At 37.7% G+C, this 27825-nt stretch overlaps 2 protein-coding genes across 11 annotated transcripts in view; one reads left to right on the forward strand and one right to left on the reverse strand.

Annotated features, from left to right (window-relative positions):
* Positions 1 to 1875: 1875 nt before the first annotated feature.
* On the reverse strand, positions 1876 to 18675 carry LOC134533249 (programmed cell death protein 6-like). Of its 2 annotated transcripts, none has more exons than XM_063370671.1 (4): positions 18543 to 18675; positions 13014 to 13120; positions 8699 to 8967; positions 1876 to 2487 (listed from the first exon to the last, which is right to left on the reverse strand). In XM_063370671.1, exons 1-4 carry the CDS (start codon positions 18599 to 18601, stop codon positions 2386 to 2388), a joined length of 537 nt encoding a protein of 178 aa, XP_063226741.1. In that variant the 5' UTR covers positions 18602 to 18675; the 3' UTR covers positions 1876 to 2385. The 2 variants fall into 2 exon arrangements, with proteins under 2 accessions (XP_063226741.1, XP_063226742.1); XM_063370672.1 differs by having other exon boundaries at positions 18527 to 18590.
* The window catches only part of LOC134533247 (maternal embryonic leucine zipper kinase-like), a 135668-nt gene continuing 119719 nt past the window's right edge, over positions 11877 to 27825 (forward strand). Inside the window, exons 1-4 of one of the 9 annotated variants that reach the window (XM_063370666.1) lie at positions 11877 to 11895; positions 20017 to 20124; positions 21024 to 21188; positions 27197 to 27347. In XM_063370666.1, coding sequence (XP_063226736.1) covers positions 20113 to 20124; positions 21024 to 21188; positions 27197 to 27347 — 328 coding nt within the window. In that variant the 5' untranslated portion in view covers positions 11877 to 11895; positions 20017 to 20112. Of the gene's footprint in view, positions 11896 to 18695; positions 18901 to 20016; positions 20125 to 21023; positions 21189 to 27196; positions 27348 to 27825 lie in introns of those variants that run through there. The other 8 variants (XM_063370663.1, XM_063370669.1, XM_063370667.1 and 5 more) reach the window with 8 other exon arrangements.

The following is a 27825-nucleotide window of genomic DNA, read 5'->3' on the forward strand; positions in this document are numbered from 1 at the left end:
TAAATATGAAATATATTGATTCACAAAATACAAAGTTTAAAAAAATGAATTCCAATACCATCATTAACGCGTGCGGCTGTAAAATTTACGGCACTAAAAATAACAGAAATGCTGTGGTCGCTTTGCGTGTGAAACAGTAAAAGTAATTTACTTTACGTAAAGTCATATTTTATTTTTTATTTTATTTAAAAAAAAAAACTCAACGTAAGTTAATTAAAAAAATGTATTCATCATAATATTACGAACATTTGCTGTTCCAGCATTTGGTATTTTCTGCTGTTTATAGTGGTAGCCATGCTCTGAATAAAGCAATTTTTTGTTCTTATCTAACTTACAGTGCTGTTGATACATTTATTTACAATGTATTAGATTCAAGAACATTATCAAAACATAGGATGTTCAAGTTTGATATGTACGGCTGGCACACGTAGCTAATAAATGAGCGAGTTCAAAGCTGTAATAGTACGAAAAGTGAAAAGGATACTGGTGGCTATTTTTTGGGTTATGACAGGCACTTTTATCTTTAAATAATATCAGCCGAAAATTAACAAGCATATCATGAATTGAGAGAAACGCAGATTCAACTAAATATCGGCAAAATCGGCTTCTGCTGATTCGTATCGGTACAGCTCTACTTACAACCCCAAGTTAAGGACACTAGTAACATGATACACTAGTATCATTACAACTAGGGCAATAGATTCAGCCAAAGTTTCCCGTATTACAAATATTATTGTGAACTAAAAAAAAGTTAGCTGTACATGTATATTTACAAATCATTTTCATGTACTTTGACTTACCAACATACGTATAACACAACTAATCTTTCATGGCTTTCTGTCAATTAACAGCCCTAGATAAAATATTCAATATAGTTTAACAATCATAACAAAAACACAACTTAACACCAAATGCAAATCACTGTTACCACAAACCACAAATATTTATCAACTGACATACTGCGGTTCTTTCACGGGCATGTCTAATTAAAATATTATGAAGTGAACATAAATTATTGATACATTTTCTATTCAGGGCTGGTTTTACCAACTTAAGTTTTCTACCTTCTGGTAATATCTAGCATATTTGCTGGTAGAAGTGAGTTTTTGTTTTACTATCTAATGCCATTTATTTTGTCAGCCACTAATCCACTAATCATACAGCTGTTAAGGTGCTAGACTTGAGTTGTTGAAACCATATTTAAGTGTAATTATTGTAATAATTTCTACAATGTTAGATATTGTACACCTTTGAACACATTTTTTACCTGAACCTTGATAGGACAACATAATCATAAAATGTTTCAAACACTTTAAGATGAGATATGTAAGACACACACAATAATATTTTTGATTGATTTTGGTTTCAAAAAAGATGCATGCCACTAGTTACATTATACATAGTAAGCAACATAACCTGCCCACAATGCATTTTTTTCAATCATAAATTATGTGTGTTTGCACCATGTGCAATAGACATGGTGCAAAAAAAAAACTATGTTAACTGAATTTTAATGAACATAATAGAATACATACACAAAGAATAACAATTTTTTTTAAAAGAAAAAAATAAAAATGCAAAATTTTGGGTGATTGATTTAGGAAGTACATTTACGCAGCTATCTGTCAACCACATCTCACATAATTTTGCATTCAAAAAATTAGTTTATTATTTTTAAATATGTTCATTGTGCTTGGAGTTCAAGGTAAGTTTTATATTAGAAATTAGCTACAATAATTGTCAGGAGTGCATTATGGAAATTATATGCATGGATGATAAATACTTAATGCACTTATTTCACTATACATACATACATAAAAGAAAGGTTTCTACCAGAAATATACAAAATTATGTATTCTATTGTGTCTGTGTGTGTATATAGAATTGAAAAAAAAAAATCAATCAATTACTAGTCACTATTTTTTAGTAACTCTTGTACTATACCACAATAAATACACATCAAATATGATCCGCAACTGTTAAACTAGAAGGCTCAAAACAGAGGTAAAACAGTTGTATGTGTGGCGAGATGTTAGACCTATCGGCTGGCTGGCCAAATTCTAGTTTTAGTTAGGGGTGATAAAACCGGGCCATTATTATGTTCACAAACAAAATCATACACATTCACAACAGCAACTGGCATCTAAATGTCTTAATATTGTAAATTTATTGTGAGAAAGAAGGGGATATATCTCATCTGACCACACATGAATGCTTGTGTGTGGGGTATTGTGTATAAAAAAAATTCTCTTGAAGCAGAAAATGCTGCAGCACATACATACAAAAATACTACCTAGAACTCTGTGTTTATAAGAGCTGAATGTGTTGAAGTTATCTTACTTATGAAGTGAACAGTGTCGCCCTTAACCATTTTATCACACTCATTCACAGCTTGAGACTAAACACCATACCAAGGAACTGCTCATAATGAATAGAAATTACCCCATCTTGATCTGTATCGTGCTGTCGGAATGACGCAGTCAGAGTCTGGAACATTACACAGCATTTTCAGAAGAAACTCCTAAACTGAAAATAAACACACACTGACCACATTAAAGATAAAACCTTGAAAATTAAAAGGAAGCCAAATGTATGGCATTCAACAAAAATTAATCTAGACGAAAATAGTTACTGTGGAACACTGGCTCCTTCCTTTGAAAGGCAAAGTGACAATCAACAGTCAGTTTCAGAATGTACAGTCGCTTTGGTGGGAAGCAAGTGATCTGATCAATCAACCAAAATGACAGTGTTAGCCTCATTTGATACTCATACCACAATGAATCTCTATAATCCTACTAACATTATTAACGCAAAAGTTTGTAAGTATGGATGGATGGATGGATGGATGGATGAATGGATGGATGGATGGATGGATGGATGGATGGATGGATGGATGGATGGATGGATGGATGGATGGATGGATGGATGGATGGATGGATGGATGTTTGTTACTCTTTCACGTAAAAACTACTGAATGGATTTGAATGAAATTTGGCCTACAGCTAGCTTATAATCTGGATTAACACTGTAAACATTTTGACATGTTTACATGTTTATAATTATTGTTGTATCTTAGCTTTGTATTTTATGATCTAAGTAAAAGTAACTATACATTTTTATGTAATGTATGTAAATGCTAAATTGTACATGGTGCGACGACCCAGAGATATTCCATAGTTCATCAGTTGACATTGATATTTGGGATGTTATTCTTCTTTGTTGAACATTTATTTGAGATGTATTGTTCCGTTTATTACTGACTTCACATCATGTAGATACTGTTAGCTATGGTCTTTGAGTATTGAATTCTCGCCAGGTAAGAAAAGAGGTTGTTTAATTATTCTTCCTAGCTGAGATGCTCGCTGGTCGGCATTTTCGGGAGGAACGAGGGACTTAAGTTTTGCACTGCGGAGCGAATGGACGTTCTCTGTGCGTGTGACAGTTCCTGGGTTCGGGAATTGCGCGCAGAGGACAAGAAGATACGTGGCTACCGCGTAATTAGTTATTTTTGCAAGTCTTAAGTGAAGGAAGTCTGATTCTTCGTCATGCAGACTATAGGGAGTCGCATTTCGCAATTAATTTTACTACCGCGTCGGGCGAATATCCGTCCTTGCAAGACTTCCGATCATCTTTATGCTGCAGTTCCTGTCTGCGCTGGTGAGACCTGCCCAATCTAAAGATTTTTCAGCACACCCGGAATGGCGTCAACAGTAGCTGTCATCATCAGTATTGCTACTGGATCGTAGTTTAGACTTTCTTTCACAGCAAGACTGCTCGTATATCCTGGAAAGCTGAGGACGAGATCAGTGGTCCAAGAAGAACGGAGTTTCAACTGCCCTCCCCTGAACTAAGCCGGATTATTTTCTTACGAATAACTTATTTATTAGCTAGAGGCTCATGAAATTCAATTTAACCCTGAACATTACTGGAATTAGATATAGGTATCAATGGGTCGTCGCGTGCTAGGAAAATTTGTATAAAATTTAGAGTTATCAAAGTTATAATTTTTTTGTCTTATCTCCTTATAATATTACTTAATAAACTATGATGAATTTAAATGTGGTTAATTTATGAACCCGCATGATACTACTTCACGTTGACCTGATACTAGATCACACACATCCATTAACATCACCAAATAAATTAAAATATTTAATTACAGATGACCCATCAATGTGGAGTGGAAAGCAGTAAATTCTAATTCCAATACATTAAACACAATAACGTGGGTCTGAAATCTAGCCTAAATTTGATAACACATAGACCTTATATTAAAATGAAATTCCATCCCTAAGGGAGTGAAAAAGTGATAATTTCATTTTATAACAGAAAAAATCATAGGTCATAGACATACAAATAGTGAGTGAGTGTCATTTCTCTATGTCTGACACACGATCATACACATAGTAAGGTCTGGAAAATTCATATTTTTCTCCTTGGTAAGACCAGTCCGCTTAGTGGAGCTCGCAGCGGCTAGCAAAATAAAGGCGCTAATAACAGTTTTGTTCTTAACTTCGTCAATAGATAGAGTTGCCTTGAATTTTAAACGCACCATCGTTTGATGCGTTTGTCATGTCTTTAATTTTCGTTTGTTTGTGCCGTATGCGTTCCTATATCATTCATCCAATTGTGATGAAATTTTGGTGATTTGTTATGCGCATGCCCATGAAGGTTACTGAGACGGTATAACTATTTTTCAATAGTTGGAGCACGAATCGTGTCAAAAAATGTGTTAATTTCATTTTATATAGCAGCACTTTGTCTGTTTTTGTTGTATAAGTGTGCACACATGACACAATTTATATAAATATAAAAGAGAGACAGAGTTAGAGTGATATATATATATATATATATAAAACAATAGTGAGATAGAGACAGAGAGATAAGTTGAGATAGAGTAAGGTATAGAGAATGAAATGGGTTAAATAAAGAGATATACCTATAGTCCTATAGATGTATAGAGCTATATAGAGACTTTTATATAGAAGATATAGAGATAGTGGGAAGTATATATATGTAGATATAAAGAAATAAATAGAGATAGAGAGAGATACATAGATATATATATATATGTATATAGATGTATATATATGTATATATATATATATATATATATATAGATGGATAGATGATTTGTATATGTGGAACTACTTCAACCATATTACAAAACAAAACTGAATGAGGCATTGCAATGCAGGCCGAGCATTAGCTAGGTAATGGAATCTTTTCAATATTACATAGTAATCTCTTATTTTTCAGCTTTTTTCTATATTGCTTTATAAAGTCTAAATTACATATAGACCAGGTAAATAAATATAAACTGGCAGAACAATGTCTGTCGGGATCTGAAAAAGATATAAATTAATTTTCACAGTTGACATTAAAATTAAGAAGACAATTACTAACTACACCCTGCGTTCAGCCTGGGCAACGCCGGGTATTGCAGCTAGTGAATTATATAACTTGCGTTACTTTTTCGTTAAGGTTTCAGACACCATTCAACTTTGTAATATCCTGGTGTTCCTTCCGGTGAGATCACAAAACCAAACTTTCCGACACTGTCCAGAATATGATACACCAATCCCTCGCATAGCACGTCTTCACTTAATGCGAATTCAGTTAGCACGATGTAAATTTTACTGCCCTAGTCTCGAATAGCACGTCTGTAAATTTCAGTTAGCACGAAATCGCCACAGGCTAAAAAAAATCTCGGAAACGACGCGACGTCAGGTATGGAATTCGAGGGGGGAAGAGTGGTTTGGAATGAGAGGGGAAAGAGATGCGCACGCAGATAAACAAACACCGGGCCGTACTGTTGATGCCCGGCCGCAGACCAGGCCCTACCGTTGATGCCCGGCTGCAGACCAGGCCGTACCGTACAGAAACCAAAGCAGATGAAATTGGACACGTTTTTTAAAAAAAAGCAAGATGATAGTGTTAATTTCACCCCAGAAAATATTTAACTAACTTTTATGTTTTGTATATGTACATATGGTACATACAGTAAACTCCCGGTATATCGCGCCCCGATTGATCGCAGAATCGGGTATATCGCGGGTCAAACCATGTCCCCCAGTCAGAAATGAATAATAATAATAATAATGGAATAAATGGTTGACAGCCGATTAGGATAATTTTGCGTTGTAACTAACAAACTAAGCATCGGGCAGAAAAAAGCCTAGGCGTAGAAAATGTCCGCAGTAAAATTCTAAACAAGATATCTCCGTACATTATTCCTCTATCTTGTAGGGTTTTCAAATTATGGTCCAATCCAGCCCAGTGATATTTTCTGAAACACTAGTTCTTAACGTCGCTTTATCTCACAAATGAAGCATCGGACAGGGGACCTGATAAAGCCCACCATCCAGCGACATTATCCAGCGTGACTCGGCTGGGGATTGATGTTGGATAGGCTTGGTTGTCGGCAAGCGCTGGGTAGGGAGAGGCTAGCCGAGAACATGGAGAGAGGTAGAGATTAGAGCGGGCAGAAACACCAGGGGGAGTGGGGGAGGGAATGTGTTCACGCAGCACACAGGCAGAGCATGAGTCACTTGACTGAGCAGCGTCGCTGCGTACAAGGCAAAATCAGGTAGTCCGGTGTTTAAAATTCCACTCCAGAATCTTAATTGGTACTTTACTGGACATCTGTATATAAATGTTTTGTTACAACTTAAACCTACAGACGTAATATTATTGGGTAATTCATTGTATTATACAAGTTCATATTTTTACTTTGGTATAATGTTTTAACATTAAATAGTAAAGTAAATCGGCTAGCGTATTTTTAATCTTTGCCCAGGAATTCCCAGTGGTCCAATATTTACGTGAACCATACTGTACCACTTTTGCCGTGAGGTAGTAAACAAGTCCCGGAAATGTTTATGTGTAGCGGTCTCCCGACCTTTAAACAGAGGCTGGGGAATATAACACTTGCCGATCCGAGCCACACACACTCAGCAACTCGATACAGCGTTTGGTGAAATAAGTAAAGACAAAGTTTAACACGGTTTTTAATACGGCGTCACTGGTTGCGCTAAAATTAAATTGGCGCAATTTTTGTTTCCCACATGTGACCATTTATAATTTACTGTAAGCATGGATAATAAAGTTTAACCACTTGACACGATAGACGATTCTTTATTGTTTATTGTACGAATGCTAGAATCGTTTTTTTCCAGTATCTGCGGCCTGCTTCTACAAAAGACAAGCTATCTGTAAGTAAATCTAGAATTTTTATTTTGTCAATCTAACTCGGTACTTTGCGATTCATATTCGGTTTGAAGTATCACTACGGCCTTTCTTTTTAGAATACTTTGACCACAGAATCGTGTGAAACCGCACACACTGCACTTACTTTTTTACGGACACTGACGAAGCAGATACTGTGGCTAACACCACGAGACTGGCAGCAGCAGCTTGTGTGCCGCACGTGTGTATGGCGGCGTGTGGCGCGCTCGTAGGCCGTGCGACAAACTGTGCGCGGCACGCGGAAAAATAAAAACAATTCAACATTTAATATTTATCTTTAAAATTTATTATTTTTATTTTTGCACCCGTGTTTAGTGGAAACTGCGGATGCAAAGTCCGCACAAAGGCGGGCCGTCTATACTGTGCGTGCTTGCCGACCTATTAGAACACAGGCGGTGTTTTATGCCTTTTGACCTTGGTCATATCGAAACATCGCGGTTATGCAACAACGCGGGTAAAAGTTATGTCCCCCGACAACCGCGTTAAATAGGGAGTGTACCCGTATTTTAATGTTATGTTTGTGCTCTAGGGAAAATCTAAATCTGTTTATCTGTTAACTGATTTGTTTACATTGCCGCTTTTATAAGAGGTGTGCATAACAAATTAAATGTTTACATATGGCTGTGTGTTTTAAAGTTACATAAAACCGGTTCTTAATTTCATAAAAGTGTTTTAATTTTGTTAAGTTTTAAACGTAATAACAAAGGATCCAGCTGCTTGCAACAGCAGGCAGACAGATGCGCGCGCGTGTTGAAGGTCACGCCTGGGCGGGCAAGCCAACCTGCTGACTGACGGTAAATATGTTACCACTTATCTCCCGTTACACTGTGCCATGTTTTCTTTATCTAACGTATTCGGTGGTAGGCTTAAAAAGATAAATGATATGACATATGCATTTTCAAATATTATTCTACGCATTTATATTATGTAAAGATTACTTCCCTACACATCTTGGAACACATTAAATAATTTAGCCTTATATTTATGGGGACTAATGCTTCAGAATACGCGATTTCGATTAACACGAACATTTTTAGGAACGAATTAGTCGTGCTAAGTGAGGGATTGGTGTACTCCCAAACCTGAAAATCACCCGTTCTGCTGGGATTCCAACACAGAACCTCAGAAACATTAGTAATTGTAACATATTGTTATTACTAGAAAAAAAGAAGGTATCATTCTGCACTAGATATTGATGGGACAATTTTGAATGACTAAGAGTTTAAGGTTGTTGAAAATTTCATTAGAGATGAATATTGGGGGGTGAAACAGTAAGACAGAGCAGCAAGGGAAGCACTGATAAGGGAAATGGGAGGATTCCAAGAAAACCCATTAAATTACTGCAACATCCCCCATTAATGAACCCACATAGCCTGAGACATGTGATTTGGCCACTAATCACCATGGCCCCTAGGAACCACTTTAGCAAGGGAAAAGTACCAATACTCACATGAAGCACAATGCAGCACTGGATAAAGTCATCGAAATATATGGTCCCTCGGCCCAGTCTATCGTACTTCCTCACTAGAAGGTTGACAGTGTTGTCAGACAGCCTGTACCCAAACGATGTTAGCGCAGTCTTCAGCTCCTGGCCGTCTATGTTGCCCGAATTGTCTCGGTCGAAGGATCGGAAGCAGTTCTGCCAGTCAGTCACATACTTCCAAAGTGCGCCAAAATCTTCAAAATTTATTTTACCTAAATTTTGCTTGTCAAACATTCCTGAAAAAAAAAAAACAATATGTCATGCAATTATGGCAAAATATTTACTCTTGCTGTAAATATGAATTCATTACTTCAGTCTTTCATATAAATTAAATAATATCTGGTTTGATTTATGATCTTAAAATATATAATTATCTAAGATTAAAATTAAAAATAATAGTTATAAATAACACAACACAGAATAAGTAAGTATTTTATATGCTCAGGGCTTGCATGTCCTTCTGATAAATCACAGCAAGTGATTGCCATGGGATTGAGGCATGCCGTAACAGCTTATTTAAATGTTTTTCCCATTATAATTTCTATTTGAGCAACCTGCATATCACACAGAGGTGTTGTGGACTTCAAGCATGTTACAATCTGAGTAATTAGTTTTTCTCAGCTGGACAGTATTGCTAATTTTCATGCCACATATAAATAAATGAGTACCCATAAAAGGTTTGTACATTTATTTTAGTTCTAACAAATTCTAATTTAAAGTTCACAAATTTTTTCTCACAAAAAGTAAGAACAAATGAAAATGCTCTTTGAAAGATTCTTGCAACGGGTAAGATTGACTTTAAAATTTCATGCCAAAGCACAATTAACTATTTCTCGTTCTTTAAACGATTTACGCGATGGGGAATTTTGATTTAATACAATTTCTTGGATTTACGCCATTGCAGGATTTTTTTGGTGATTTTATCATCACAGTTCATTCTGTCTAGTTAGAGACCTTTTTCTGAAACAGATTTTTCACATTCTGAAAGAGTTTTACTAAATGTATTTATGATTTTTTTTTTTGTGTTGGATGCCCATTTAGGTCCGTTGAACCTAGAAGTATAGCACATTTTTGTTTTTGGTTTTCTTTACATTTAAATGATTTCTTGATTACAAGATTTGACTGTTGAAGTCTTTGATACTGAGTAATGACTGGATTTCAAGTTGTTAACAGGACACTTTAAAGTTGAAATCCAGTCATTTCAAGTTGTTAACAGGACACTTTAAAGTTGAAATCCAGTCATTTTACACTTCTGAAATTCAACTTGATGAATTGGCGGAGTAGTGCAGCAACAGTGTCATCCCCAATGGACTAACGGCGTGATGGTAATAACCTTTTTCAAGATTGTCAACTTCTCCAACTGAAATGTTACGGGCCTGTTTCTGTTCTAGAGTGGTGCAGTCTCGATCTTGACGACCTTAACTACGAGAAAACTATGACTATAACTTTCTCCCCTAATCATTCCATTGCTTTTGACTACAAAATAGAGTCATGTTATTGTCAAATCATTTTGTGTTAGCGATGTAGGTGTCTTACTTGATAATAAACTATTATTTCATAATCATGTAGAATCTCTTAGATCTCAATGTAATAGATTATTAGCTTTGAGTCAATATATTACTTTCACTACCTCTAATTTAGATTCTATTATTAGTTTACTTTTAGTTCTAGTGAGATTTGTTATTTGGAATATCATAAAATCCGATAGTGATAAATGAGACAAATAACAATATAAATTAATCAAAATTATAGATAAAAATACTAACTTTTTCATAAAATTTAGTTTATTCTAAGATCTTTATCTTTAACAGTGACTTTAGACACCTTATTTATATATTATTGCTATTTCAATAAAATTAATAGTAATTATCTTCTTAAGAATACTGGGATTACAGTATCTACCTTTAATTGTTGACAAACACCTTTACTATGCACATTAAGCAAAACGAATGACATTATCTTTTGAAATGTTACAAAAAAAATGGAAGTTATTTTTGTCCGCTCTAGTAACAAATTAAATACACTAGAGTCCCGTTATAGGGAGGTGTCATGGTTCCGGGTTTGATCCTCGCTATAACCGTGTCCTCACTATAATCAAATTGGACAAATTTTGGCCCCCAAAAAATAAAAATAAACCAAAAATAGCATAAAAATTGTGTTTAAACCTGTATAATTTCTGTGAGCAGATGTGTGAATTCTCTTTAAAACGATACCCCACAAGTATGGATGCGATCACCGATTGCGTCAAAATAACCAGAATACCCTACCACGCCACGTAAGTATAGCATCTCAGCCCGCGGCCGACGCAGCATTGTCCTGCTATCTATTGTCGACGCGGGCTGTCTGCTGGCGGCCATGTTGGTTCGGGATGTTGCTAACAGGTGGTGCTAGTGTAGTGCGACAATTTAATTTCTTTCAAAAAAGCAGGAGTGCGGCAACGCACATACGCCACAAACGAAATAGTCGCTGGAAAACTATCCTTTTTTCATTTAAAGAAACCTGTCAACTTTTTTAGAAAATAAATTTGGGATTAAACTCAAACCATCACCACCCCTTTACCGGACAGATACCCCAACAACTGACCAAAACGAAAGTTACAAGAAAATTGTCCTAGCGATTCGGAAATAAATACGGTAGTGCCTACTATTTGTCAGATAGTAAAATAAATAACGTGACATGTTTGTAAACGTGTCACAACTGAAATAATTCCAAACAAGTTTATAAATATTTGTGTATTATTAACGCAATCAATTAGCAACAAGTATAAAGACGGCTCTGACTTTCTTGGCCTAACATAGATATAAACAATGTTATTATTTGTTAATGAAAATATCGCAACAAATTAATTAAGAGCATTTATATTTTAAAAAAAAGTGCACATTGTTATGTTTAATGGCGGGGAAAAATAGATTTGGTCTATTTTCTAAATAATAAGAAATGCGTACAAGTATATGTATATTCAAAGGCTTGGTTTATTCGACTCGAGCCTACCTTGGCCTTGAAGCCAGCCAGTGATGCTGTGACTGTGAAGCCGCAGGCACAGATAACTAACGGAAGTTTGATAAAAGAAAGAAAGGACGGGATTCTATTTTTAAAGCCACGCACTTAGGTGGCGACTGCACGGCTGAAGAATGTAACAGGCATCAATGGCAAGATGTCTAGTGGTGAGCGAGAGGGGTGGAGATAAAGCAGACAAATAACCAAAGCACGCTTCAAGCGATCACGCCGTAAATTCCTCAAAAATTCCTCGTTATAGCAGTGTCCTCGCTATTACCGTGCTCGCTATAACGAGATTCTACTGTATTAAAAAAAAATTCCTTTACTTTAAATTTAATATAAATAAACATATGTCTAATTATATTTAATCATGGCTTTTTATCAATATATTATTCTTGTTTACTCCACTTGTTATTTATAACTGTTTCTAGTGACAGTGACTCAAATGCCTAGCGTGTGAAACAAAGCCTCGGTCGTGGAAAGAACGAAGGAGAATTACGTCAGCATGCCTTCCCACACAAAGATGCCAGCAAAAAAAAAATTACTTCAAAAATTAACTTATGCATTTTAAAAATAACAACAATAAACCCGGTGAATTACGTTCACAATAACTTTGAAAAAGGAAAAACTTTACATCTAACATGAAATATGACAAAAATTTATAGAAAAAATTATTATTACTGGATTGCATGGGGAAGGCTGTTGTCTGGGTTGTTACAAACTATTCCTTTTATACTATTAGATTTTATACCTTTTATACATTAATACTTTGAACTTTTGTATTTAGTTTTTGGGATATTTTGTTTGATTATTATTATGTTTTTGCACTGTCGTCGTTAATGTATTCGTCAAATATGTAATCTTGTCTCTTAAATGTTATTTGGTTGTTTGTAATTTTTTTGTATCATGCTTATGCTAACAAAAAAGGCTTATTTACTGACCAATCCGCAACAAAATTTTTATTTCCTTCATGCTGGGCCATCTGGAACTCCCACTTACATCACTTTCATTTCTAGTCAAGCCTTACATATAGTGTGAGTTTGAACGAAATTAGTGATGACGAGTAGCTGACCTACACTTATTAAATTAAGAATCTAAAGAGCATCCCACACACAATTTTGTGCACTAGAAAATTTGATGCAAAACAACATTAACACGGGAAATGAAAAAGCAGTATGAATTATACACATGTAACTTTGGCATAGTCTACAAAACCTACACTAATCATCTGGTTATCTAATCATGTCAAAGAATATGTAATTGAAAAGTGAATCGTTGTTCTTACCAATCATAAGACGAACTGTCTCTGGATTGAATGGCGTCCACGTCCCGTTAGAAAGAGCTTGCTGCAGCTCATCGGCCGAAATGTATCCACTTCGATCTCTGTCTACCCTACGGAAAAAACAACAGCATTAAAACTAGGTACCTATCTCCTATATGTATGGCAATAAGCAAATCTTGTTCACAATTGCAATCATATTACATACAAATACAAACACAGATGGCACTAATTATATGGCCATATATGCAAGTTGATACCTTGATTCTGTATATATTGATCCAGTGGTAAATGATGCTTGCTATATAATTTAGTACGTCAAAAGATTCTGGACATAACAAAAACTTGTGATATAACAATGAATTATGATAGTAAGTTGAATACGAATGAAAAAATTCACATTCTTAAGGCATGACAATTTGCTTGTATTCTGATATTTGAGTTTTTGTCTGGCCCGGATCTTTAAAATTACTAAACTAAAAAAGCTAGCATCATGCACCATATGATCAATGTACCTATAGATTATCATGCCTTCATAATCAAAGGATGAACTTGGATACATGATACAGAACAATTACTCAATATTTTATTGGTACCAATTATGGAAAGTGGACAGTAGTATACCACAACAAATATACAATCAAAAGAACTCTGTAAGTACAGCGCTTTGCGTGCATCACAGTAATATTCCTTCAAAAATTAACTAGAAAAAAGTATACATTTTTTTGCTCCTAAAAAAAAGTAATACAATGCACTTATGTAATCACTAATTAATTCACGATAATGTAAAGGGTAAGTAATTGCTCCGGATCACGTCTCCAAGTTTATACCTTGATCCTGATGGCATGGTCCTGTATGATTGATCATGTGGAACATGATGATTTCTGTTTTAATTTAGTACGTCGTAAGATCCTGGACAAAAAAATATTGCAATACAATGTTAGGAAGTAATTTTTTTTTTAAATTTTTAATTGAACTGATATTACAATCATAACTTATTGTTACATCACAATTTTTGTTATATTCAGGTTCTTTCGATGTACTAAATTAAGACAGGAAGCATCATGTACCACAGGATCATGCCATTAGGATCAAGGGAATAGACTTGGATACGCGATACACAACTTTTACCTTGCAAAGTTGCTGTTGCCAGTTATTGGCCGAGGGCAGTTTGGGGAGGCAGAAGTGGTGTCTGTATCAAACTGCAAATATCTGCCAGCTGCAGAACCTAGTGGGCGGGATTGTCAAAGACTGGTTCGAATGATTTCAGGAGGTATTATGATGTGCGGAGGCTGGCTTGCCAGAAGATACAGTGGAAGGAGCTGATGGAAACATGCTGGTGAAAGTATACTTCATAGATTTTGAGAACGCTTTCAACAAGGTAGGGAGGGATGGTAGAACAGGCGCGAGCGAGATTTCCTGATAGAAATGGACTGACTGAAAAGATGAAAAGGGGGAACATTTTGGTAGATAAATGATGTAGGAGCCCTGCTGGAGAGTGCTATGGAACCCCTACTGTTTACAGTTACTATAATTATTATAAGATGGGACTTTGGGAATTAAATAAATCCCAGTGCTAGTATTACAAAGCTGTGCCTCACTGCTAACTGAAGTTTTAACAATTTTAGTAATATGGAATGTTTAATTAATGGCAATTTTATGAGACTAAAAAAAATCAATGATTTAATTTTATTAATAATTTTTAGCCAAACTATTTTCCTGATCTTCGTAGTCCTTCTCCACAATCAAAATTCTTATAATCCTGTCTGAATATAAAAAAGACCCGTGGAGTAATTAATCAACATTAGAAATAGTTTTCTTGATTTGTTTCCTTCAGAATAGCACAAAAACTCCTAATTATCATGGTGGCCATGAAAGGTTTATCGCTGGAGAGAACAGGAGACATGGGATACAGCTAGCTAGGGTGTTGTTGCAGACACACTCTGAGGCCACAAATCATAGTCAGTGGGTGGTGGTGAAAGGGTTTTGGGCACTGGAATTGCTTCGAAGGATGCCAAAGGGCAGTATGGAGGTGCGGAATTGTTACAGATACACATGACTATTTTTTTTATATCGGGTAACGTGCTATTGCACATAACAAATCGGCACTTCATGCAGTCATACCGCTAAATAAAATCCCTGTCAAGGGTTGACACTTGAGTCTGGATGCAGTAGGTAGAGACTCACACATTTTTAAAACATTTTTATTTATCTTCCACTGCATCACAAAATACACACATACTTATATATCGAGAGTCACAGGATAAAGATGCACTCCGGCAGTGGTCCCATCACTTCACAGGCTCACTAAAATAACCTATAAACTTTAATTTCTCAGACTCTTGCATTAATTTAGAAACACTGTTTCTAGGGTAAATAGAGGAATCACTTAAGTGTTAAAAAAAAAAACATTTTTGGGATTATTCACAAAAGAGTAGCAACGTAATAATTTGGTAATTATCGGATGTCACTGCTTTTTATAACGGAAAGAAAAAAAAATGGAAAACATGGTTTCCACACACTACACACGTCCATAAATTTACCTTGAAGGGATGTTTTTTTTATTCCTACTAGTTTGTGAAAAATAATAGTTTATAGCTTACATTATTATACCAGCATCGGACATCACGGCTTCGTGGAACGAAAAGTAAATAAAAACGGAAAATATGTTTTTCAAATACTAGAAACGTCCTTATATTATCCTGAAAACATGGTTTCTTAATTCCTACTGGTTCGTGAAAAATAACAGTTTAATGCTTACATTACAATACCTGTGTTTTCACACTGCCACAGCCAGTCATTGCTTACCACGATCGTATATCTCTTTGCTTAACACAACTGTAGCCAACTACTTATAGAGAATTAAAAATACGCTAATTCTTTCGCTTCATATATTGAAGTTTATCCCTGGATACTGAAGGCTTGGTCCTGTACATGATGCTTGTTGTTTTAATTCAGTATGTCGAAAGATCCTGATAGCATGATTCGGTTGGCTTGATACTGTGGTACATGATGCTTGCTATTTTAGTTCAGTATGATGAAAGATCCTGATGGCAGGATCCTATGGTACACGATGCTTTCTGTTTTAGTTCAGTACGTCAGAAGATCCTGTACATAAAAAAAGTTGTCATTTAATAATGAATTGTGATCGTAAGTTGAATAAAAAGGATTAATTTTTTCTTATTTCGCAAATATTTATATGTGCAGGATCTTCCGACATAATGAACTAAAACAGCAAGCATCATGTACCACAGGATCAAGCCAACAGGATGCTGGGATAAACTTGGATACATGAAACACTAGCCATAAAAAACACAGAATATACAACGGCTCTAATCAAAGAATTCCCTGAAAAGACTACAAAATTCAATGTGTCAGATACTTCATTGCACAGCACGTATTCCACACAGAAAATGAACAACATTAATTCAATTCAAATTTTAGGCTTCCATTAGACTCATTCCTTACGTGACTCAAAATAGTAGTACCTACTTTAAATGTAATGTAATAAAACAAACATTTTGTAATACAATTCCTTATTCTAATAAAACAACAAACATGAAATACAGGCATTAAAAATTTCTTACAATTGTTATTTAAACAAATTTCATTATTAGAACACTTCCATTGACTAAACTTCTCAAAAAAATAAAAAAATAAAAAAAAACCCACACAGATAAACATAAACAATGAATGTTGGCGATTGCATTGTAATGTAAGCTGTAAACTGTTATTTTTTCACAAACCAGTAAGAATTAAGAAACTATCCTTTCGGGGTTTATTCAGGAACATTTCTAGTATGTATATGGAAAATGTATATTCCTATTTATCGCAATGAATGGCAGCAGCAGCAGCTTAAAAACACAGGTATTGTAATGTAACTAAGATATAAAATTTTAATTTTTTTCACAAACTAGTAGGTTATAAAACCATCTCTTAGGAGTAAATTTAGGGATGTGCGTACTGTGTGAAAACCACTGTTTTGCAATTTTATTTCTTTCTGTTCTAAAAAGCCACAACGTCTAATAATTACCAAGAATTTAACAGTTGCAGCATTCTTGAACTCAGACCTTGGGACAACGCTGGTGTGCAAAGACAAATTAGAATTAGGGCTAAATGTCTTATCACATTGAAGTCATTAAAGATGAGGATGGAGCAATGGCATAATGTATAATAACCCAGAGAAAACACATTTACTTCGACAGCTGCCAAATTTCAAAAATGTGAAGAACTTGGGTCCGACCCACCAGAAATTGAACACAGATCATCTTGGTGGAGGGCAAGTGATCTGATGCTTCAACCATCTTGTCCCCAAGAGCATCAGAATGCAGAGGAAGAGGCCGTTACAAAGGCCGACATGATCAGAGATAACAGATCCCGGGTGGGGAATGCTACAGAGGAGACAGGTGGAAAGGTTGGTAATGTTTCAAGGTGGGCAATTGGGAATATCTATACAGTTGGGTATACAGGGTGGAAGCTCTAGAGGGTATGGAGGTGCACAGAAAGAGGGAGGCATGCTTTCCTTGCAAGGACAGGAAGGGAGGAATGAATGCTGGGTGTGAGAGATGCAAGGGATCTGAGGCAAGGGCGCAACAACAGGGGGGGGGGGCAAGGGTATTTCCCCCCCCCCCTCTGAAACCTTGAAGTGGGGGTAAATGGGGGCAAAGAAAGTGCTGTGTAATCAATTTTTATATAATAAAACTGCTTAAATAGCACCATTTTCCACCTTTAAACACAAATTTTCCCGGGGGAGGACTCCCAGACCCCCCACTTCAATAGGGGGGATCGATGATTCTTTATAAAAAGGTATATTGCCCCCCCTTTGGAAATTTAGTTATTGAGCCCCTGATCTGAGGCGAAGACTAAAATGGGAGGAGGGGGAGATAGAGAAAGGGGAGGACTTCTTGCCACCGGGTGAAAAACAAAATCAGAGTGTAAACAAATCAATCAGTTTTTATCATGAAATAAGTTGCATAGTTAAAATTACATGAAGAAAAGGAACCACGAGAAATTGTAAAAGTTTGCCACAAGGGGGAAAGTAACTAGATTCAAAAAAGGACTCGATGGTAGCGAGCAGGGGCGTAGCCAGGGGGGTTTTTTAGGGGTTCAAACACCTCCCCCCCCTTAGCACCAAATCTTTAATTAATTTCTTATTCATCACTCAAACAAATTTCATATTAAAATTAATAAAATTTTTACCATTAAAATATTTAAATTTAAGAACCGAAAACTGCTGAAATAGCACTATTTTATACACCTTAAAATCCAAATTTTTCCGGGAGAGGACCCCCGGACCCCCCGCTTTAATACGGGGGGGGGGGGGAATACTTCTTCTTAACACCCCCTATACACAAATCCTGGGTACGCCACTGGTAGCGAGTGGAAAACGGCAACTGATGAACATACTTGGGGTGAAAGCTCTATTGACATTGACATAGCAAATCACTTTTCAAATGGTGAATAATATGCATACGAACCAAACCACTCATTACAAAAATAACTACTTGACTAATGCGTACATGATCTGAGATCTACCTTTGAAATATATCCCATAAAAACTCCTGATTAGGCATAGCCGACGCGAAATGCGCCATTTTCTACGAATTACTTAACCAAAAACCAAACAACAGCACGTCAAGTTGTCAACCATCGAAAAGAGAGGGAGGGATGTCGTCAACTGAATTGTTTTCTTTGCGTCAACGTTGGCAGCATTCTACCGTTGAAAAAAGAAAATCTGACATCAGTTGGCGGTTATTTGTGAGGTTTTGAAAGTAAATTGTATATTTTGTATTTCTAAGTTTGTTTATGTAGTTAACGTCCGATCCTTTAAATATATATAGTTCAAGTATTGTAAGTAGTTTTGTTTTAGAGAAGTAACTATTTATTGTCTAAAGTAAGTTAATGTGTAGATTCTACACAAATGACATTGAAGTAATTTTGATTAATATCTATATTAAAATTCTGTCACCACCTGTAGCGTATTTACTATTTTTTTCTGCTAATGGTTAGCTTCTTATTTTGTTAATCAGCTAAATGTAGTTATGGCGTTATTTTTAGTATCACGGGCACCTTTTGGTTAGGAAAGGACCAGAGGTTAAAAAGTTCTTTATTTTCGATATTACTGTACTACACGACACAGCATATAGATCACTTCATTAAGGTAGCGGTGAAACATCATTCCACTGCTTCATTTTTACAGGACAAGTACGGGGAAATGAGGTTTTCGGGTGGGGAACATTTAAAATATATCTACAAATTAAAATACTTTAATAGTGTGACTAATATATCTGTGTAGGTATTTTAAAATAAACTAAGCGACTTTAGTTTTTTTATGATACACAAAATATAAATTTTGTAATCACTGGTCATAAATGTAATGGTTATCAGTGAATGCCAAAATCAGAGGTTTTTTTTTTGTTTGGAAATGCAAACCTGCAAAGGTACAAGTATGAACTGTAATGCTTGAATTTGTGTTTTGCGCTCATTTAGGTGCCTTTCCAGTGGTTTAGGGAATACACAATTGCAGGACAGTGATATATCACGTACAGGCGCTCTGCGAGAGGCAGGCGACAAGCCAGGTGCGAAGGTTCAGAAATCAAACCTACCAGCTATCAATAGTCTGGTGGATGGTTGGTTGCAGAACATTTACAAGTTTAGCTTTGGGCAATTAGCACAGTGTTAACTGTTAGCGAGTATGGTAAAGCTATTATAAGATGTGACTGTCACAGAGATGGCCAATATTTTAATGGTGTACAGGGAAGCGAGATAAACAGTTTGCGTTTACCAAGGATGCTTTTAGAACAGAAATGTACCAATTAGGAAGATTTTCAAACGTCTTGACAGCGACTGAATTGAAATTGAGTGTTTCGTACCCCAAAGGGTTGATGCCGCTGCCAGGAGAACTTAGCTACTTGAGTCACTGAGCGCAATTATGAAATGCTGTCAGGCATGAGAGGACTGTATGTATTACAATGTTTTAAAGTTATGTGTGATTCTCTTCTGTTAATAGGTTTGACATGGATGTCCACTGATTTGGCTCGGTGGGCCACACTTCCTGCAGTTCCAACAGATGACAGCAAGGTATCCATTGTACAGCGTGCTTTAGATGACAGTTCAGGTAATTTTATTCACTGCAGATGCTTGTTATTTGTTGACACATACCACACACACACACACACATTGTTAGTACTGTCCAGAAAAACTAAGGGTCTGGGGGGCAAAAAAAATTTTGTCGGATCTCTAATGTATTTCCTAAGTACAACTTTTCAAACTTCACGAGTAAAAAAAAAAAAATAGAGTAAACATTTATCACGGCCTGATATGTAAATGCAATCTGCGTTCAGATACCACATAACTTGCTAGGTTTCCATTGAAATCTATTAATCTCGTAACTCAATTCTCCCTCCCCCTGGAGCCTGGGCAGTAGGGATTTTTCCACCTTGCCCCTCCCTCCCAATGGCTCTGCATATTGTTTTAATTACAAACCTATTTCTGTGTTTTATGTTTTTTTCTTTTTTTTTTCTTTATGAGCAGCAAAAATGTTGGTATAGGCCCTACTATATCTGAAAAAGTTTTGGTTTCCTGTGAGACATATAGCATTTAAATTAGCAAGTGTGGATTGGTTAAAAATAAAGAATACGGTTTCTTACATTTCATTTCACATTTTATTGTTGAATATGTGTTTTGTAATCTTAATTTTTTAACTAACTTAACGTTACCAATAAAACAAGGACATTGTAATTTTTACATAGGCTAACTTGAAATTTTTTTTATTTTTGAAGGCAATTTTGAATGTTTGTTACTAAGTTTTTGTACAGTTAATTAAGATTTTAAAAACTGTGTGTTAAGGTTTGCTTAGTAAGTTAGATTTTTGATCACTTTATAGTTTTTAGAAAAAAACAATACTGTTACGTACTAGTGTGGGAAGAACTGTGTTCGTAAGTGCTAGATAGCCCAATTAAGTTTTACTACAGTTTTATAATTACTAATATTTACATTAATAATAAATAATTATAGTGGTTTTGTTTCAGATGCAGAATGGTGCGGTACGGTGCTTTGAAAGGACTTTACGAAGTGCAAAAGACAATAGGCTGTGGTGGCTTTGCCAAGGTTAAAGTTGGGATACATGTTTTGACTGGTGAAAAAGTTGCTATTAAAATAATGGAGAAGAACACTTTAGGAGTAAGTATTTATGTTTGGCTTTTTTTAACTCTTATTATAAAAGAATATTGTAAAAAGTAAAAACTGTTAAACGTTAAACATTTAAAGCCTGTGGCGCAGCCTGGTTATCAACATCATTCTACTTCTGCTCCATCCCAATAGCCCAATGCTTCATTTGATTAGATATTATTAATGACATTGAGATTCTACAATTTAGATCATACAGTAGAAAATAATATTGTGTTGCACTCATGTAAATGTATATTATGTCTTTTGATTTCAAAGCAACACATTTTTTGTGTATCTGCGGGCTTGTCGTTAATGGAACATGATTAGCATTGAAAATAAAAAACACTATTTTATGAAGTTAGGTATTTAAAGCTGGTCTAAAATAACAATTGCATATTTCAAGTTAGTGAGAATTGTCTTCATGGGAGTAACGAAAAAATTTTGTTTTACACAATTCTCTAAATAAAAATTGTTGTGTAACAATGCTTCTGCAACCAAGATTTTACTGTGCAAATTTGTTGTATATAGTATGGATGAGGATATTTGGTGACTCAGGTTGGCAACACAGACCGATGCGCCACTCAGCCAGTCGAGCATCAGCAGCCGCCATGTCCGCGTGGTCGATACATAACAGTTGGCGACGAGGTTAAAACGGATAACAATTTCGTGTACAATTTGGCCTTAATCGGAGCCATCGGAGAGTTCGCGCCCGAGAAAGAATCGTGGAATTCTTATCGCGAACGGTTACAGTTTTATTTTATCGCGAACACTATCACGGAGGATGAGGCCAAGCGGGCAGTGTTTTATACCGTGTGCGGCGCCGATTTGTACGGGCTGGTGACGTCGCTAGTATCACCAAAGTCGACCGCGTCAGTTTCCTTGACGGACGTCTTCACCATATTAAATACAGTAGAACCCTGTCATAATGTTCCTGCTTATAATGTTTTCCTGCTTATAATGTCATATTTTTAAAGTCCCAATATTTCCCCCATAAGGACAATGTATTTATTTCCTGCATATAACGTTCATAAATATTGTAATTTCCTGCTTATAATGTTTGCTTTCTAACATTCAATAAGTGGGGAAAAAATGTTTTAAAACCAAATTATTCCAACACTTACGATAAAAAGTTTCCTTTATGTATGTTTATGTTTACAATCACTGCCATACAATACATGAAGTTTGTTAAAATACAATTTTATGCAATATACTGAAGGTACACAATGTTCATAGTTACGTGTCAGTTGGCACCCTTAGTCAACTCTTCTCTTCCTTGCCATTCCAGTGGGTATTCAGATGCACGTACATAGTCCTACGATATTTAAGTTGCCAACCATTGAGCGAGGGCATAACTAAAAGTGTTTTCTATTGCTTACAAATAATTTTTTTTTTTCATTCATATGTAGGAATCCCAAAATTAAACATTTTCAGGTGGCGAAGGAGTAGACGTTCTCACTCTTAATGTTGTCATCATGCATCGTGAGACAATTTTACAAAAAATGTGGCAGTGTATCTTTAAAGACAAACAAAATTTAACCAGGGAACAAGACGAAGTTGAAAAATTGTTGGCTTATTTCAGAAAATTCATGTATCAAGTATGTATACTATCTTTGGTTTTAACATTAAAGTTGTTTACGAAGCTTGGTGAGTCCATTGGTACAAAGCTCGAACATTCTTAAGAGTTAAATTGAGATTTTCTGCTTATAACGTTTTCCTGCTTATAATGTTTTTTTCTTGTGCTCCCTTGAAAAACATTATAACAGGGTTCTACTGTAATCACTTTCACCCGAAGCCTAGTGAAATTGTGGAAACTTTTAAGTTTTTGAAGCGCGATCAGAAAGATGGGGAGACGATCGCAGTGTACATAGCAGAGCTTCGAAGGCTAAGTACACACGGCAATTTCTCGGACCTCGACCGAATGCTTCGCGACCGGCTCGTTTGCGGCGTAAGGGATAAATCAGTGCAACAGGCTCTCCTCGTTAAAGAGAAACTAACCCTGAAAGAAGCAGTGGATATTGCGATGGCAACAGAGGCGACTGGACAGAACATGGCGGACTTGAGAGACAGTACAATAGTGGAAGAGAGTGTACACAAAGTGAACAATGGCGTGTCAAGATATTCAAAACCGGCGGGTTCGGTTAAGTCGAACACTATATCACTGGGAAGACAAAGGGAAGCGATAAGGAAGGGAAGAGACAACGAGAACCAGCTATGTTGGCGCTGTAATGGGCAGCACGCAGCAGACACGTGCCGACATTGGAACACTGTATGCCGGTTCTGTAAAAAGAGGGGACACATTGAGCGGGCTTGTATCACAAAAAAAAAGCATGAGGGAGTTTCGAAAACAAACGACCTAGCGCAACGAGAAGTGGCACAGGAAGTACAGCATTTTGAAGAGGATTGTTCGGAAGGTGCTGCCACGCAATATACGCTGTACAATATGCGGGAACAACAGCCCAGGAAACCGTGGTGTGTGGAAGTGTTGCTGGATGGGAAATCAGCGATGATGGAAGTTGACACGGGGGCAGGTCGATCGATTATCAGCGGGAGAACTTACAAGGCCCTGTGGCCTCAGGAACCTCCACTGACAAGGAAGGACATGTTATTACGCACCTGGTCCAGCGAATATCTACAGGTGATGGGGGTTATGGAAGTTGCTGTACAACTGAAGGGGCGTGAGTCAGCGGTACTCCTAGAGTTGGTAGTAGTGGAAGGACAAGGGCCGAATTTGCTGGGACGAGATTGGTTTGCACCTCTGTGAATTAAGTTAGTGGGGGTGAACAAGGTTAGGGAAGACTTGGCAGCAGGGATTGTTAGGGAGTTTCCGGATGTGTTTAAGGCAGATAAGCTGGGAAAATATGTAGGACCACAAGTGACAATAACAGTTCCACCAGAATGTGACCCTGTGTTTAAAAAGAGCCGGCCAATACCATTTGCTTTGAGAGACAAGGTGAGCCAGGAAATAGATAGGTTAGTGCAGCGTGGAGTGTATGAACCAGTGGACTTTTCGGGTTGGGCGACTCCAGTCATACCCATTTTGAAGAAAGACGGGTCCATTCGGCTTTGCGGTAACTATAAGGGCACTGTAAACAGCGTGTGTGACACTAGTGTGTACCCATTGCCCACTGTCAGTGAAGCACTAGCAGTACTAGAGGGAGGACAGCTGTTCTCAAAACTGGATCTGGAGGAAGCATATTTGCAGGTAACTGTAGATGAGGGCACAGCAAAATTGCTTACGGTAAATACCATGAAGGGGTTGTTCAAAGTTAAGAGATTACCATTTGGCATAAGTAGTGGTCCAGCGATATTCCAGCGGTTGATGGACACCTTGCTTGCTGGCATACCTGGTACAGTAGTATTACTTGATGATATATTAATATCCGGAGGAGGTGACAATGAGCACTGGAGTCGTGTCCGTGAAGTCCTGGGACGGTTGCAAAGTGCAGGGCTTAGGTTAAAGAGTGAAAAATGTGTTTGGGGGGTGGATTCAGTTGTTTTCCTGGGACACAGAATTGACAAGATGGGTATCCATCCACTTTCAATTAAGGTTGAAGCAGTTCACGATGCACCAGAACCTAGTAACAAAAAAGAGCTCCAGGCATTTTTGGGTCTCTTGAATTTTTATGAGAGATTTCTTTGTCACAAAGCAGATGTATTAGAGCCTCTTCACAGACTGCTGGATGCCAACACTCCATGGTGCTGGACAGATGCACACGCAAGGGCGTTTGAAGAGGCCAAGCAGCTTTTACGATCGGAGCAAGTCTTGATACACTATGACCTAAACAAACCCTTAGTTTTAACATGTGATGCATCTGAGTATGGGGTAGGGGCGGTGCTGGCCCATGATCTGGGTAATGGGACGGAAGCTCCAATCGCATTTGGGTCTAGGACACTACAAAAGAGCGAACGAAACTACGCGCAGGTGGACAAAGAGGCCTTGGCTGTCATTTTTGGGGTGTCCAAATTTAAACAATATTTGATCGGAAGACAGTTCAAGATTGTGACTGACCATAAGCCACTTTTGCGCCTTCTCCATCCCAAGCAGCCCGTTCCAGATACCATTTCACCGCGATTGTTGAGATGGAGTTTGATGTTAGGAATGTATGATTTTGAACTAGAATTCAGACCAGGGACCCAAATACAGCATGCTGATGCCCTTAGCAGATTGCCTCTACAGTCACCTGCATTCCCAGTTCCAGGTCCCAGTGAAATTCTCATGCTGGAAGAAGCGGGGGAGGTGTTTGTCGATCCACAGACAATAGCAAGAGAGACTGGGAAGGATCATGTACTGTGCAAGGTGTTGACATATACACAAAATGGATGGCCAGATCAAGTGACATAGGAGATGCAGCCCTATGTTCGACGGAAGCTGGAACTGTCTGTTCACAAGGAGTGTTTGTTGTGGGGATCCAGGGTAGTAATCCCACCACAGTTACGGACAGAGGTGATGAGCATGCTTCATGCAAACCATGATGGGGTGGTGCATATGAAAGCGTTGGTAAGGAGTTACTTTTGGTGGCCAAAACTAGATGCTGCAATTGAACAGGTTGTGAAGGAATGCAAAAGTTGTCAGCAGTGTCAAAATAATCCACCTAAGGTTAAAGCAGTAGCCTGGCCCACAGCTGACAAACCATGGTCTCGATTGCACATAGATTTTGCGGGACCATTTCAAGGAGCTAATTTTCTCATTGTAGTCGATGCGTATTCCAAGTGGCCAGAGGTCAGGCAAGTGGGAAGTATGACTGCAACAGCCGTAATTCAAGAATTACGAGACATATTCAGTTATCATGGACTGCCAGACACTGTGGTGGCAGATAATGGGACAGCCTTCCGATCCCAAGAGATGGCACAGTTTTTAAAAAATAATGGCATTGACATGGTTTTCGCACCACCCTATCATCCTTCGAGTAATGGGTTGGCGGAGAGGACAGTGCAAACTTTCAAGGTGAAACTCCGTAAACTGGTATTGGGTGACTGGCGAACTCGAATAGCGCGGACGCTGTTGGCATGGCGCACTACGCCCAGACAAGGGGAAAATAACACTTGGAAAACTCCCGCGGAGTTGTTGATGGGGCGATCATTACAGACAGCTTTGACAAAACTCCATCCAGCAACAGGTACAGTTCAGAGAAGTCAGGCGGACAATACGGTAGCAACGCGGGTTCGACACTTCAGAGAAGGTGAGGCAGTGTGGCTGCGGAATTATAGAAGAGTCCCAAAGTGGATACCAGGCTGGATCTCTGGGGTAGAAGGGTTGCTGATATATGGGGTCAAAGATGAGCAAGGAGGCTTACACAGGAGGCACGTCGATCAGTTATGTCGAAGAAGTAGCCAGCCAGACAGGGGACAGTGTCCTGGGGAGGCAGTGTCCTGTAGGGAGCAGACGTTTTTGCAGCGGCCACACCAGTTTGCATCCGGAGTTCGCCCCAGCAGTGAAGGTACGCAGCAGCCAGCAGCGGCGGCCATAACAGCAGCAGAACCAACTGGCGAACGGGGTCGGACGACTGCAGATGAGTCCACAGCGGCAGCAGGGACACCCGTAAAATCAGCTTCCGAGATGCCTGGATATGGAAACAGCCCGGGGATCTCCCAAGGATCTCCTCCATTCAGGGGTTTTCCTTCCAGTTCTGTACTAGGCCGTACTCAGGACAGGTCCTCGAGGAGACATCGAGTGCCACCAAGAAAGTTAGATGATTACGTGACAAATTAAATGGGGGGAAGTGTTGTATATAGTATGGATGAGGATATTTGGTGACTCAGGTTGGCAACACAGACCGATGCGCCACTCAGCCAGTCGAGCATCAGCAGCCGCCATGTCCGCGTGGTCGATACATAACAAAATTAATTTAAAATTCAAAGGATTCTGAATGTTTCAATTCCCATCGTTTCAGTGGAGTTGATCGATACCGAACTGGAATTGACCCAATACCACAAATTGTTTTGTTTAGTGGTGAAACAGGCACGAATGCGGAAGGCCTTGTGCCGGAGGGCAGTGAGATAGCGAGAGTGCTGGGTTCCAGGAGGACCTGCCCCGGGTGAAGATGGAGATAGAGGCCCTGAAGAGCTTGTCACACCACCACATCTGCAAGCTGTACCAGGTGATAGAGACCCCCAGCCACTACTTCCTCGTGATGGAGTACTGCGCGGGCGGGGAGCTGTTCGACCACATTGGTGAGTACCACCTCCACCTCCACATTCCGAACCAGCTTATTTCAGAAGCAACTCAAGTCCAAGAACCTTTATTGTTCAGGAAACACATTTCTAATAGTTGCATGACCATTTTTATACCTTTTATATGTATTCTTGAACATAATTGATTCTTAGCTGTAGTTGTGCAAGAAAAAAATGATAATTCATGGTTGTCATTTTTAATTCATAAAAGTCTTTGACTTATGTTTTTTTTTTTCTGAAATAAACATTTTCCGCTAACAAGTTCACTAAATTTTTTTTTAAATTTTGGAATTCTTGTATTTGTAATTGTGCAATTTTTACAAATTGCTCTAATTGTGACCCAGTGTTCAAAGCTGGCAGGGATTTGTAAATGGAGCTAGAGGTGGCTATGGTTAGGCTATGGTTAAATAATAGTTAAATTATTGTATTTACCCAAAAATAATGTAACTGAACATATTGCGATCCCAAATTTTTGTTT

The sequence above is a fragment of the Bacillus rossius genome, chromosome 6 (assembly GCF_032445375.1).
Source record: "Bacillus rossius redtenbacheri isolate Brsri chromosome 6, Brsri_v3, whole genome shotgun sequence".
Taxonomy (NCBI): domain Eukaryota; kingdom Metazoa; phylum Arthropoda; class Insecta; order Phasmatodea; family Bacillidae; genus Bacillus; species Bacillus rossius.